We start from the raw sequence: 14,478 nt of genomic DNA on the forward strand, positions 1-14,478 counted from the left end.
AAGGCAAAACCTAGCATGAAGTAAACTGAATTCCTTTGAAACCAATGAATTAGAATACAGCTCTGAATCTTCAATCCTATTGCTAAAATTGTGCACTTAAACTACGGGGCCAGATATGACATAATTTGTCATATTTGTGGGGTGTCTACTGGAATTAATCCTGTAGATGGCGTAACACATACACATAAGACCAATTCGAGGGAACTGACCCTCTTTGCAACCTTGTGATTGTAGTTCATGAGATCCTTGTGCAAGTCGAATGGGACATTCCATTGCATTCAATCACCATAACCACGCAGATAAAGTCACGGAAGAATTCGAGCAACTCGTGCATGTTTGCAAGATATTATATAATGAAGAGTTAATTCTTGGTTTGCTTTCTTCATCAACTACTTGCAGAGCCAACCATGAGAAAAAGAGCTGGGCCATGCAACACACTGACAAAGCCACTTCCGACATAAGGAGGTGTTGCAGGCTCACGCCCCCAACAATCGCGCGGGGCTGAAGCCAGCCCTGCACAACCAGGGGAATCCTCGGGCCGCATCAGCTCCAGGGCCAGCCAATCGGCTGGCTCCGGGGGCATGGCCTGGGTCATTTAAGCCTGGCGCGGCCCCAGGATCTCCCCTTTTCGTCCTTGCCGCAGATTTGGTTTCCCACCCACCCACCCTCTAGCTTTTCTTTCTGACCTTGCTATGGACTTCGGTTGGTCCCCGTCAAGGGGCCTGGTAGGAATTTTTTCCACTTGGCGAATTGGCACTGGCCATTTGGTTTTTCGCCTACCTCGTAGCAAATCGTCACAACTCATTGGTTTGGGCGATCAGGCATTGGTAGGGGTATTATTATGTAGATGAGTTGGGGGAGGAGCGCCATCACCTCCCCCAAATATTTAAGGGTAGTCCGGTAAAGGATTCCGGGGGGCGTTGCCTCGTCCAAAACCTATGGAGGCCAGGGCCTAAAGCACGCCCCTGAGCGGTGACCCCTCGGGGATTTCCTAGTGATGTGCATCTCAGGGCTCCCCCTGCTGGTGTTAACCCTTCCTGGTCTTCAAGCAATCAGGCTGAAGCCAGCTAGTCGGATAGGACCAATGCCTAAGCCAATACCACTCTTACCTGTAACCAATAAAGTTGTGGCCAATTTTTGCCCATTAACCTAAAATAATGGTGTCCTGTGTCTTATTTATTCCAACTGGTGGGAGGCGGGAATTGCCACACAATACACCTCCCAGGAACCAAAGAAACCATCACATGTAAATAGTCTGCCAATTCTCTCTTCCACTTGCAGCTGAAATCTAGCTTCTCCTGTTTTTAAGCAATGCTTTTGGGGAACTCATGACAAGAATGGGGGTGTCTGAGATAAGGCTGGATCCCAACTTGGAAAAAAGTTGGCCAACATTAGATATGAACAGTTCAAATTATGATCCGAACAGTTCAAATATCCGTACTAACATGCAATCTTACGATAAATTGATTTCGCCACACTGAAGTGTAACCTTTTAGGAATAAAGCAATGACTTCAATTACTACATAGTTTTTTAAAAAAATAAAAATGAAAAAACAATTAAATGCAACGCATTTTAATGCAAAAATGACCACTAAGAAGAAGAGCTTACAAATTTTCTTGGCTTTTAAGTTATATACTGACAATGGCATTTTTCTATTGCATTTCCTGCCATTTCTAGCTTTGCCTCTTCTCAAAACAGGCAACAGTTTAAGTTTAACACACAAAACACCCAGCATATATATATGCGTTCCTCAAGCATGGATACATGCAATAGCTAGCTGGAAAACTTTTACTTCAGGAAGCCTACCAAGACCATTTATTTCTGCTAACTAATGTTTGTTTACAGTTTTGCTGATTTCTTTCAGTTTTTGTTGGTAGTTTTATCATGTGCACCCCACGGAGAGTTTTCTGATGGAGCATGTTTATTCCTTCCTGACAAATAAATAAATAAATAGTCTGCCATTTGCTTGGACCTTGCCATAATGCTAAATCGCTGCTAGCCATCTGCATTTCACATAGATTTGGAAAATAGCTCAAGCCAGTAGAGCAGAAGACTCTTCATCTCAAGGCTGTGGGTTTAAACCCCACCCTGAGCAAAAGATTCCTGTATTGCAGGAGGTTGAACTACATGATCCTAGAGGTCCCTTCCAACTCTACAATTCTATGAAAATACTCTTAACAATTTATCCTTAAAACGGTCTTGGCTACACAAAACACCCAAGAATTAAAATATGTGCAGAAATGCTCTTAAAAGTGAAGATAGTTATTAATTAGGGGCTTAGCTCCCTGTAGTAGTAAAATCACAAGCTCCCCAGAACACAGTTAACATTCAGCTTTCCTTGGCATTTTATCTAATCTGATTTCTGTTGCTGAAAAGTGAAGTAGTTTGGAACTTCAAAGTGCAAGTAGATAAATAGGTACCACTGTGGTGGGAAGGGGCTTTTCGCTGGCTAGGTTCAATTCTAATCCTTCTAACCTCCTTTGGGGTGGGTTTGGCGGAAGGAGACCGGATATGCCCATGCGATGCCCACCTGGTGGAAACTCTAGCTCACACGGCCCTTAACTGTAAAATGTATGATGATCTCCGCCAAGAATTTCTAGACCATCTATGTATTCCAACATGGAAATCAGAGGTTATGCACTTCTTATTACAGGGGAGAGACCAGGAACTCGCCAAGACAGTAGCTAAGTTCCTCTATTTGATTTTTTGTCGCTGAAGTATGCTACAGGATCCTGCCTTTGCTCAAAACCCTCAGAGATGAGGCGGATTGCTTGCTCCTTCTGCCCTTTGGCGGGTGACTATGCCGTTGGGGGTGGCGGCAAGATTGCACTGGCCTATCTATTTTAAATGTATTCTGAATGTTCTTATGTGATGCCAATAAAGGTTACTTGAATTAATCTTTGCCTGGTCCTTATTGAGAAATGGGAGGAAACTTGTATACGTTCTGTTACCAGACTTTTGTGGATGAATGAAAACGTACTTTGATGACTGCATTGTTCAGTTTCTAATGTATGTTACTCTTTAGGTTAGGGTATAAGGTGCAAAAAACTATGTTCATATTTAACATCTGGTTTAAAAATGGCCATTTAATGCACATAGGTTGAATGCACATAATTCACCTCACTTTGAAAGGCAAATAAATATGAAATGTTCAAGGGTGATAAATATATTCTAGAACTATGACTGGTCGTTCAGTCATCTGATTTAAGTAATGCTCTGAACTTGTCACTTGCTTCTTGGCCATGCAACTTTCAAAACCCTCAACCAATGCAAATCCCAAATTCTGTTATCCTCCTATGCCTCTCACCTTCGGCCCATGAGATGATTTCTTCTTCACTTCAGAAAAAGACAGGGAATTACTGGGAAGGTTCAGGAGGTGAAGACTCTGCCCTGAAGCAGCCGAGGTCCCATCTGACATTACCATGATCTATTTTAAAATGGAAGCATTAGTAACATTTATAAAACAGCTGAGGCTCTAAAGCAAAGTTCTTGGAAGTGGGCACTCAAATCAAACTCCAGTTTCTGCCGTCGGCGTACATAATTGGCATCAATTTTAGTATAATTTGGAGTTCACCATCAATGGAAAGGACAGACTGACTGGGAAAAAAATCCATATTAAAAATGCTGTTAGAAGAGCCCAGAGAAGCATAAGTGATATATACCGTATTTTTCGCTCCATAAGATGTGCCTGGCAATAAGACGCACCTAGTTTTTAGAGGAGGAAAATAAGAAAAAAAAATATTCTGAACAAAACAGTGGGTGTGTGATTTTTGTTGTTCATGCTGTGGCCACAGACATGATATGTGATTTGATGGTGAGTTTGGGGTAGCCCAATGCATAAATCCTGAGGATCCATGTGGATCCATGCTTTGTAACCACGTTTTTGCGCCATTGCGGCCCCATGAAACAGTGGATGTGTGTTTTTTTGGGTGCAGGCTGTAGCCATGGACAGGCTATGTGATCTGATGGTGAATTTGGGGTGACCCAATGCAAAAATCCTGAGGATCCATGGGCTTTTACCTCCCCCCTCCCAGGCAGCCTCCTTTATCGCTAGCCTCCCTTATCTCCGTCCCAATCGCTTGCCAATCAGCTGCTTCCTTCCCTCTTGTTTGCCTTAGTGTCTTTTGCTTAACTGGAACAGTTTTTTGCTCCTCCTTTTCTTCTAATTTCTCTCCTCATTCCTTGTTTAAGTATTCCTGTCTCCTCTCCTTGCAAGTTCGCTGTCTTTACCTCCCCCTTCCCCGGCAGCCTCCTTTACCCGCAGCCTTATCTCCCTCCCGATCACTTGGCGATCAACGGCTTTGTTTCAACACCCACTTCCCTCTTTCTAAAAAAAAAGAAGAAGAAAAAGAAAAAAGCATGATCTGCTTTTTGCCCCTGGGCAATTCAGCTCCAGGGACCGCGCATTCGCTCCATAAGACGCACAGACATTTCCCCTTATTTTTTAGGAGGAAAAAAGTGCATCTTAAGGAGCGAAAAATACGATGTGTGTGTTATTAATGAACACATACTGAATACATACTAATTCTAGCCATTTGGATATGAGATGCCTCTTCCAGCTTGCTTCCCCATCGTCATGCAAAAAGAGAAAATGCTTCATAATGTTTTCTAGCTAAAAAAATCAGCCAGCTCCTTCTCCATAACACCTTCTCTCAATACTGCACAAGGTGATAGCAAGGTTATAAGTAGAAACTACTACTGTTCAGGCTTTAGGGCTGATTCGAGATTGCAGTTCATTCGATTTCTGTTGCCAGTTTTAGTCATTCAGCCAGCTAATAAGCAGTCCAGTAAAATGACTGTGGAACAGATAGCTACGTTGATGCCACAGCTGGGAACTTTTTGCACCTCAAGTATTCCTAGAGGAATCTAGGTCATGAACTTATCACCTAGCATACAGCTGGGAACTAGATTTAAGTACTGAGCATCTATGCACTCCAATAATATATGAAATCTAGATTCCAGAGTTGTGGTTCTGCTATGCTGGCCATGTTAGGGAGGAGCAAAAAAAATCCTATTAATCCTTTTGCACCTCGTGTAAATTAAATGTATAATGATAGTCAATTTAAAAGCAGTGCATTAGCATACTCTTTTCATTTCTTATGGAGAACTTCCTTTCAATAAGTTTGAAAATGCAAGCAAAAACAAAAACCAGCAAATTTTACTCTCCTAGGGGCAAGAAATCCTACTACTTGCTGGAAGTAAAAGAAATAAACGTGAAGCCATTTTTATAATTTTTGGTTCTACAAGAAGCTAAATAATGAAATAGCTCTACAAGTGGGGGCACCGGAGACAGCTCCTTTCCCAGTAGCCACTGACCTTGTTCTGGATAAGGAAGGCACGTACAGTGGTACCTCGGGTTAAGTGCTTAATTTGTTCCGGAGGTCCGTTCTTAACCTGAAACTGTACTTAACCTGAGGTACCACTTTAGCTAATGGGGCCTCCCGCTGTCACCGCGTGGTTTCTGTTCTCATCCTGAAGCAAAGTTCTTAACCTGAGGTACTATTTCTGGATTAACGGCGTATGTAACCTGAAGCGTATGTAACCCAAGGTACCACTGTACAGAAAACACATCACCAATGTTCTTAACGCATGACACAGGCTGATGTAGAAAGAGAATGCTTTCAGGTACTATAGGATCGTAAAAAGAAAAACACTTTGAAATGCACTCGGAAACAGACTTGCTACCAGCCCAGTCCATTTAAGCACTGAATGATATGCTTCCTGGGACGGGGGTGGTGCTGTGGGTTAAACCACAGAGCCTAAGATTTGCCGATCAGAAGGTTGGCGGTTCAAATCCCTGTGACAGTGAGCTCCTGTTCTTCAGTCCCTGCTCTTCAAACCTAGCAGTTTGAAAGCATGTCTAAGTGCAAGTAGATAAATAGGTACCGCTCCGGCTGGAAGGTAAGCGGTGTTTCCGTGCACTGTTCTGGTTCACCAGAAGCGGCTGGCCACATGACCCGGAAGCTGTACGCTGGCTCCCTCAACCAATAAAGCGAGATGAGCGCAGCAACCCCAGAGTTGGCCACGACTGGACCTAATGGTCAGGGGTCCCTTTACCTTTTTTAATATGCTTCCTACATCCTGTCTCTGGTTGGTTACTTCTCAGAGAACCTAGCAGCCTTTTATAAAAAAGATAAGAAACTGGAGTTTCTGGGCATTATAGGAATCAACCCCTGGATGCTAGCAAAGTAAGGATGACTGTGGTAAGTCTAGAAAAGGCCACAGCTAACAGAAGGCTTTTTACTGATCTTGGGCTTCTGGCGACAAAACTTGATCTAGAATCAGCCGCAAACTGAACAGAATCCTGTAGGAACAATGCAGTCCTGTCTCCAACAGTATGAACACAGTCTCACTGATTTTGGATCTTAAACTGGCCAAGCATTTTCAGAATACCTGCCTTACTTTATGGTTATGAAATGCATGAATTGGTTCTACATTAGCTTCAAGCTGATAGGCCCGTAAGTAGTAGTTTGATCTTGTGACTGTCTGCTGGGCTGAATGTTGCACATTCCGTACTTATTTTTGCGGGGTTCAGGTCACTGGTGCAAAAAACATGTCTTTTCCACTCGAAAGCATTCTGGGCTGGGGGTGAGAAATCAAAATCTGCAATGCCAAGACTCTAACAAGGATTGTGCATACAGCCTCCTTCATACGGTTTCTGGACATACAGACGAGACTTACCCCTCCTGCTTTCAGCAACTTTCTTCTGAACTCTTCCGTTGGGTTATTGAATGTGAGCTTTTCGCAGCGAAGATGATTTACAGGTGGGTGGCCTTCCAAGTGAAGGAATAGGTCATAGTCAAAGCGGACTTTCTTCGGTTCTTCCTACGGGTTAGAAAACAGTCAACTATAGACAAACAAAATGGACACCACACAACGTGCTTGCTTTTACGCCAGTTGTTTCGCTGATTCATTTCTTCATCTGTCGTGAAATGCAGCATTGCATTCATTAAGATCTAAAGATTACCTTAAGTGGAATCTTTAAAACTGAGCAGTGCTTACAAGTCCTAGGGCTTCCTCACTTGAGTCATCGCTTGAGAATGACTTTCAGGAAAAAGTTCCCCCAGAGCTGTTCTCTTCAAAGTGGGTAGAATAAACAGAAGTTTCATGGCTGAAAAGTCTATCCTGGAGTAAATCTTCTTCATCCTAAACTAAGCTCCCCCCACCCCCAACTTAGCATCAAGCTATTCTCCAACAAGGAAATAAACGTTTATTAAACCAAACTACTGTCTCTGTAGCATTCATCTAGAATTCAGGAACTGGTTTCCGAATCAGAAGGGTAGACATGTCAGTGCCCAATTCACAAATCATTTCTCCCCCCAAAATGAGTTTAAGTTTATGCTAAGTTATTGTCAGTTATTCATACAGCATGTTCTAAGTACTATTTTTTAACCCCAGGGGTTCATTATTTTAACAAACTGTCAGGGATGCCCTTGGCAAATGTTCAGAGGCCACAGATTGTTCCAAATGCAACTAGAAACACACTGCTGCCAAGTTGATACTGATCGTCTATAGTGTTCCAAGAACATTTCAAAATGCTAGCTATAGTGTAAAAAAGGCCTGGTATACTTGGAGATGAGGATATAACATTGCTCTCATCTTCTTTCCCAAGACTCACTGCAATTATTAAGATCAATCAAGAATCCCTAACGACGATATAAAAGCTGCAATTTCTCTTTCTTACTTGGCAACACATGCATTTTCTGTCAGCATTTAACCACATTAACTGCTCAAAGTCTTCGATTAAAGAAAAGGACAAAATTGAAGCTGGGGGGGGGGGGAGAATAAGCATATATGAGATCATAAAAATAAGAACCCAATATTACCAGGAGGCTGGTGCTTCCATTTTTAAAAAAACACACCAAAAAACCACAACAAAAAACAGGGAACCAAGGTTGAAATATAGTGACTTCCCCAAAATCTGGAATCTATGCCCCAATCCTGCATATTACTGACTAAGTGAAGTGCAATCCTGAATATTAATTCTCCTAGAATTTCTGCTGAAGGGCAATAGAGAAAATGTGAGGGGTGGGGCGGGGGAAAACCCTAATTACATAGAATTTGCTGCCCCAAATCAAGTTATGTTTCATTCCTCAACAGTAAAACGATTGAGGCAAAGGATGCTGCGATAATGGCCAGTGAACAATTTCAAACAACATTGTTCCTCTATGTGAGGGGCAAGCTCTGATCTCCACGTAATGGTTTTAGGTGGCTAGACTTAAAACATGCTTTCCAATCCACTGAGAATGTTGTGGAAATTTTTTGTTCATGCTACTTCATGAAAACCAATGCTACACAATATATACAGTTTAATGGTTTGTTGTACCTGAGCTTTAGCAAAGATAGGTAAAGCATTTAAAGAATGACTCGTATTTAAGTAGTTCTTCTAACAAAAGCAACCAACTTCTCACACACCAGGCCATCGCAATGCAATTTGTAGTATCAGGGAAAGGAATCAAATGACTGCCCTGTTGTAAATATAGTACAAAGTTTCTTAGAAGGCCAGGGCAGGCCAATTGCTGTACAAGGAAGGATAGCTCCTCAGGTAAGATGCAGAGCCTTTCCTGCCTCTATGCCCTAGATTTTTACAATTTAAGTTGCCAAATAATGGAAGCTTTGACAGACACATCCACAAATGGAAACCTCATTTTCCAAGCAAAATTTGAGGACACATATAACTTCTTTCGAAGCAGGTTCTTCAGAGAAGGACAGCATTTCAAGGTCAGGTTCAGTGTCTCAACCAAAATAACACTGCCGTTCAACAGCTATGGGGGGTTATCTTGAGGAATCTACTCACAAAAGACAGATTTTTCCCAGAACGCAATGCTACACACCCTGGAAAACAGCTAGCCCTAATAATGTTCTATAACATCAAGAAAAACCATTAGCAGACTAGATCAGTTTGACGGTTAGGAAAGAACAAGACTTCATGCTTTTATAGATAAGAATGAAATAATTCTCTTTGGGGAAAAGTAATTATTTTCCCCACTCTGTATGAAGCCCAAACTTCCACAATGCCCTGGAACAAAAACTAAACGCCACATTTAGTGAAGAAATTGTGCACTTGTGTACAACTGCCTTTGTGTAGTCCAAGAGAATTCTGCTATGCTTCTTGGTCAAAGTCACCAGCTACTGGCAGGGATTTGTTTGGGATTTGTACTGCAAATCCTAATGCAATCATCATAATCATCATCTTGACAAGTAAGAAGAACTTAACAAAGAGAAAACAGTTCATTTTAGTCGCACAGCTAATTCACAAACATTCATTGTTTTCCAATGGTTGCAATAATCTAGGCTAAAATGTACTCTCTCTGCATGCAGTGGCAGAACTTCAAACCCTCCATTCTCTTTAAGCTATGTTATATCTTCCTCAATTCTTAAACTTATATGCAGCATAGCTACCTGAGCAAACACTTGCAAACCAATATCCCTTTTTAAAAAACAAAACACAGACAGAAAGAGAGAAAACACATGCGAGCAGGTCTTGCAAATCTCATAAGTACCATTCTGACCCTACAAACCCACTAGTTCTTTAATTTTGTTTTATGTAAAGGAAATGCAAAAGCCAAGTAAACTACTGTATTTTTTGCTCTATAAGACTCACTTTTTCCCTCCTAAAAAGTAAGGGGAAATGTGTGTGTGTCTTATGGAGCGAATGCAGGCTGTGCAGCTATCCCGGAAGCCAGAACAGCAAGAGGGATCACTGCTTTCGCTGTGCAGCGATCCCTCTTGCTGTTCTGGCTTCTGGGATTCAAAATTTTTTTTTTCTTGTTTTCCTCCTCCAAAACTAGGTGCATCTTGTGGTCTGGTGCGTCTTATAGAGCGAAAAATACGGTAGCTTAGAGATGCCCAGCAAGAGCAAGTAAAATGGAAATCAAATTTCTGACAGGATGTATGCTTTTGCGTTGCACAGAGGTATTGAAGAAGCATTCCATTTTGTCTGGTCAAGCAGTCAGATACTTAAAGCATTAGTTCCAACTGTAAAAAAGAGATAATTGCGCCAATTACAAACACCTGAATTAGATAACTGTTGTTGTGAAATATTTACACTTCAAATTGTTTAGATCGAGCAAAGTTACCCAGTTGAACAAGATGAAAGAGACCAAACATTTCTTTTGCTTTTGTTCTAATATCCCAGGAAGAGTCCAAGCAATGACAAGTTGTTGTTGTTTTTTTTAAAAAAAGCACAAATAGCACATAAATCACAGTAAGAAGTGAGCTCTGAATTTGACTGTAGTTATAGGGGCAGGAAAGGGGTGCTTGCTCCTAAATTATGCAAAGATAGGACAGTCCCATAGCTTCCACTAGCTGGGGGGCAAGGGGGCCTCTCCCCTCTCTTCGCGACCAGGAAAATTCATGATTGTATTTAAAAGATGGAAATAACTACCTAAACATGATAATTACTGGCTTAATGATATTAACTGTGATTAAACAGAAGGCAAGCCCCTAGTCAACCAGCCATGCACAAAAGTTAAGCTACTCTTATGCCTTCTAGAACTAAGAGCACTTCATTTTTTTTTTGGAAAGAATACTTTAAACCAACATTTCTTTAGCTATTTTCAAAGGGAAAAAATCTAGATATATGCTGAGAAATTGAAAGAACAGTATTACACACCTTGTTCTTGAAGTAAACCTCTATTGGCAAAATGAAACCAGCATACCCAGATTCCTCAACTTTGTACGGTGGGTCTTTGCACACTGGGGGGGAAGAGAGAGAGAGAAAAAAAGATTTTGAGTCTTTACAATCTGTGTAATAATTCTATATATGAAGCCATTCAAACTGCCTGAGAAAAATGCTCCTTAGCTTCTAAACGATTTGGGGAAAGGTTAACATTTCATAACATGATTCCTTCCTTCCGTCTCTCTCCTGATTCAAGAAAGGGGAGGACTCATCCAAATATTTGAACTCAGCCACTGGAAAAACACTGGCTACTGGATATCTTTAACTGATCAGCTTTTTGTTATTCAGTATTCTTTTTAATAATAAAAAAGTACTCCCAAACTTTATAATCATTTACAGATAAACCTGCAAAGTTCATTCAAAGCTCTTGAGATCTTTTGCTTAATATTATTATCCTGTACAATTGATGTATTTAAAAGCCAATCACTTTGTGGTCAGCTCCCCAAATTAAAAGTTAACAGACTTGGCTGGTGATCTGTACCACGCAGATCTGCTACAGTCATACCTCAGATATTGAACGCTGCTGGTTGTAGGTTTTCGGGTTACAGACCTCGCTGAACCTGGAAGAACCGGAATGGATTACTTCCGGGTTTCGCCGCTCGCGCATGAGCACTAAATCACACTTTGCACATGCGCAGAAGCGCCGAATCGCATCACACACATGCGCAGACACAGTGCTGCAGGTTGCGAACGTGTCTCCCACACGGATCACATTCACAACCCGAGGTTCCACTGTATTTCTTCTTCCTTGGTCTCATTTACTCAAAAAGGTAACTGTATCCCTGTACCGAATTTAAGAAATTGTAAGCTCCTCAGTGCAGGGAGCTGTCCTCTTGTACTCTAAACTGACTTTGCACACTGATGGAACCATATAAACAAGCAAAGTAAAAGGCTATTTGCTATGCCCTGGATGAGTCCTCGAATTAAATCAGAATTAAATCCAATTGTTACAGATTAACATGACAAGGCTGTGAAATCACACACCAATGTCATTAGTTGCGCCTGCACAGGAGCTGCTTCCAGCACACTTGTAAACAATTAATTGCTTGCTTACTTATGGCTAATAAGAACTGGTTCAAGCAACCAGCAAGCGTATTTCGACAAAAGCCTTGCCCCCTTTTTGGTTGCATTTGACTGAAAATCTATATATAAGATGGGGTAGAAAGTTTTTTGTGGGTCTGAAACTTTTGGACTGTTTGCAAGCGTAAATGCGTTCCTATATCCTTTGGAATGGATGCAAACCCAGAGCTCTAATGGATGTCTCTCTGAATCAGTCAGGAACAGTGTTAGGAACTCAGATCTACAGTGAAACCTCGGTTTAAGAACAGCCCTGTTTACGAACTATTCGGTTTATGAACTCCACAAAACTGGAAGTAGTGTACCGGTTTGCGAACTTTACCTCGGTCTACGAACAGAAGCTGAATGGTGGAAGGCCACTGGCGGTGGGAGGCCTCATTAGGGAAAGCACACCTCCGTTTAAGTACGGTTTCGGTTTAAGAACGGACTTCCGGAATGGATTAAGTTCGTAAACTGAGGTACCACTGTATAAGCCAGGTGCCAAATGGCTCCTTAAACCAATCGCCAAAACGGAATGTCTAGTTGCCATTTTAGGGCAAGATGGCTCCAGTGTCTTATTTTTCAAATGATGAACTGAGTAATTCTGACTTAACCATCTGACAATCTTGAGCTGGGTTAAGAGCTTTCGGAACACTGGAAAAGGTACTATGATGCCTATATGGTGGAATTGTTTAAACATCAAACAATTTGGGGAAACAACAGATAACGAAATGAAAAAAATGTGCAGATATTCATTTAGGAAAACACCAGAAGGTTTTCTATTGGGAATAGTACCAGGAAGCCTAAAGGAAGAAGACAAGACATTATATTTATACGCAACAGTAGCCGCAAGGGTATTGATTGCAAAAAAATGGAAAAGTGGTATTATACCAACCAAAACAGAATGGCTTGCCAAATTATTGGAGTATTAACAATATATCCAAAACAATGGGAGAAATTGGAAGGATTTCAAAAGAGAAGTTAGACAGGGACTGGAAGGTGTTTAAAGGATACTTGCAAAACCATATTGAAAAATCAGAACTCCTATTAGAATAAACAAGTTCCGTTTTAAATACTGAAATACGAAATAAGATGGATAACAATGTGTAATAGAAAAAGAAGCATGAAATTAAGTTAAAGGTGTGTGAAAGAAAGTAATGAAAGAAATTGCAGTTAAGTAGATTGGAAGTCTAACACAAGGGTGGGGTGAGGGGTGGTGGATGGTGACGGGAAAAGGAATTATCTGTGGGATTGAGTGTAGGTATGTTTGAACATTTTTAAGGATTGTATGAAATGTATGTTTGTATGCTTGTATATTTGCAATATGTGTGTATTAATGCTGAAATATTTTATTAATAAAAACTCCCCCCCCCCAAAAAAAAGAGCTTTCGGAACTTGAAGAAAAGTCACTTGATCAAGGGACAGTCCACATATATATTGACCTATGCTTGCCTCTTTTTCTTAATGGTGACATGGGCCATTCATAACGTAGGGCTATTCTTCACAACTGTGAGCAGGGCATTGGGGTGGGGGAAGCAAAGACAAGCGACAACATTTCGCTATAACATTGTTCACTGCTCCTGTTCAGGCTGTGCAGATGCAGCATTTTGGTTCCTGAAATTCACCCGGTTGTGCAGACAAAATATAATAGATAGAACTCTACAGGATGTGGTATTAAGTGTGTGAAGGCAGCCGAGAACCAGTGATTCCCAGGCATGCCTCCAGATGATGGAGATGTCTGGCGCCTTCACTTGGGCTGGATCTAGACACATCAAAGAAGCGTTTCAGTTAAATGTGTTGCAAACTTTTTATGAGAAATCGGGTAGGCAAAAACAGAACTCCACAGTGCCATCTGGTGTCACAGTGTTAGAATGCATAACAATGCGCGTAAAGCATTTTTTCTTTGCCAATGTAGCTGAGTCCTTAGTCATAAATGGCCAATAGCCTGGTGCCTGGCTAATTTCAAACACTGAGAAAGTACTGGGTACATAATATAGTGTAAAGGTAAAGGGACCCCTGACCATTAGGTCCAGTCGTGGCCGACTCTGGGATTGTGACGCTCATCTCGCTTTATTGGCTAAGGGAGCCAATGTACAGCTTCCGGGTCATGTGGCCAGCATGGCTAAGCCGCTTCTGGCGAACCAGAGCAACACAAGGAAATGCCGTTTACCTTCCTGCTGGAGCGGTACCTATTTATCTACTTGCACTTTGACGTGCTTTCGAACTGTTAGGTTGGCAGGAGTAGGGACCAAGCAACAGGAGCTCACCCCGTCGCAGGGACTCGAACTGCCAACCTTCTGATCAGCAAGTCCTAGGCTCTGTGGTTTAACCCACAGCGCCACCCGCGTCCCTTATAATACATGTCCATAAAGATTAGAGGCACTGCAGGTTCTTGAAATTATTGCTCACCTGACTCACAGGAAAAAGGGTACCAACACAAGACTAACACTCTTTAAAACCTCTGGAAGAAAGGTATTATTAGTGGTGCTAAAACACTAAGTAGTACTACAATGGTAGTTAATGTTCAAGGAAGTTAATGTTCAAGGAAGAAATGTGATTCTGTAATTTTGATATTGTACCAGCCAATACATTTAGATGCATTACATTATCCAACATTGCTTATGGACTGCTATTGAGAATGGGATACTGAATTCATTATTTATAATAATAATAATAATAATAATAATAATAATAATAATAATAATAATTTATTTGTACCCCGCCCATCTGGCTGGGTTTC

At 41.4% G+C, this 14,478-nt stretch overlaps 1 protein-coding gene across 7 annotated transcripts in view; it reads right to left on the reverse strand.

Annotated features, from left to right (window-relative positions):
• Positions 1-14,478, reverse strand: part of MLLT3 (MLLT3 super elongation complex subunit) — a 155,688-nt gene that overhangs the window by 53,469 nt on the left and 87,741 nt on the right. For all 7 annotated transcript variants that reach the window (XM_083420101.1, XM_083420105.1, XM_083420100.1 and 4 more), the window contains 3 exons: positions 10,617-10,699; positions 6,683-6,826; positions 3,309-3,428 (listed from right to left, as the gene is read on the reverse strand). In XM_083420101.1, coding sequence (XP_083276227.1) covers positions 3,309-3,428; positions 6,683-6,826; positions 10,617-10,699 — 347 coding nt within the window. The remainder of the gene's footprint in view (positions 1-3,308; positions 3,429-6,682; positions 6,827-10,616; positions 10,700-14,478) is intronic.

Source organism: Podarcis tiliguerta, assembly GCF_965153285.1.
Source record: "Podarcis tiliguerta genome assembly, chromosome: 17".
NCBI lineage: Eukaryota > Metazoa > Chordata > Lepidosauria > Squamata > Lacertidae > Podarcis > Podarcis tiliguerta.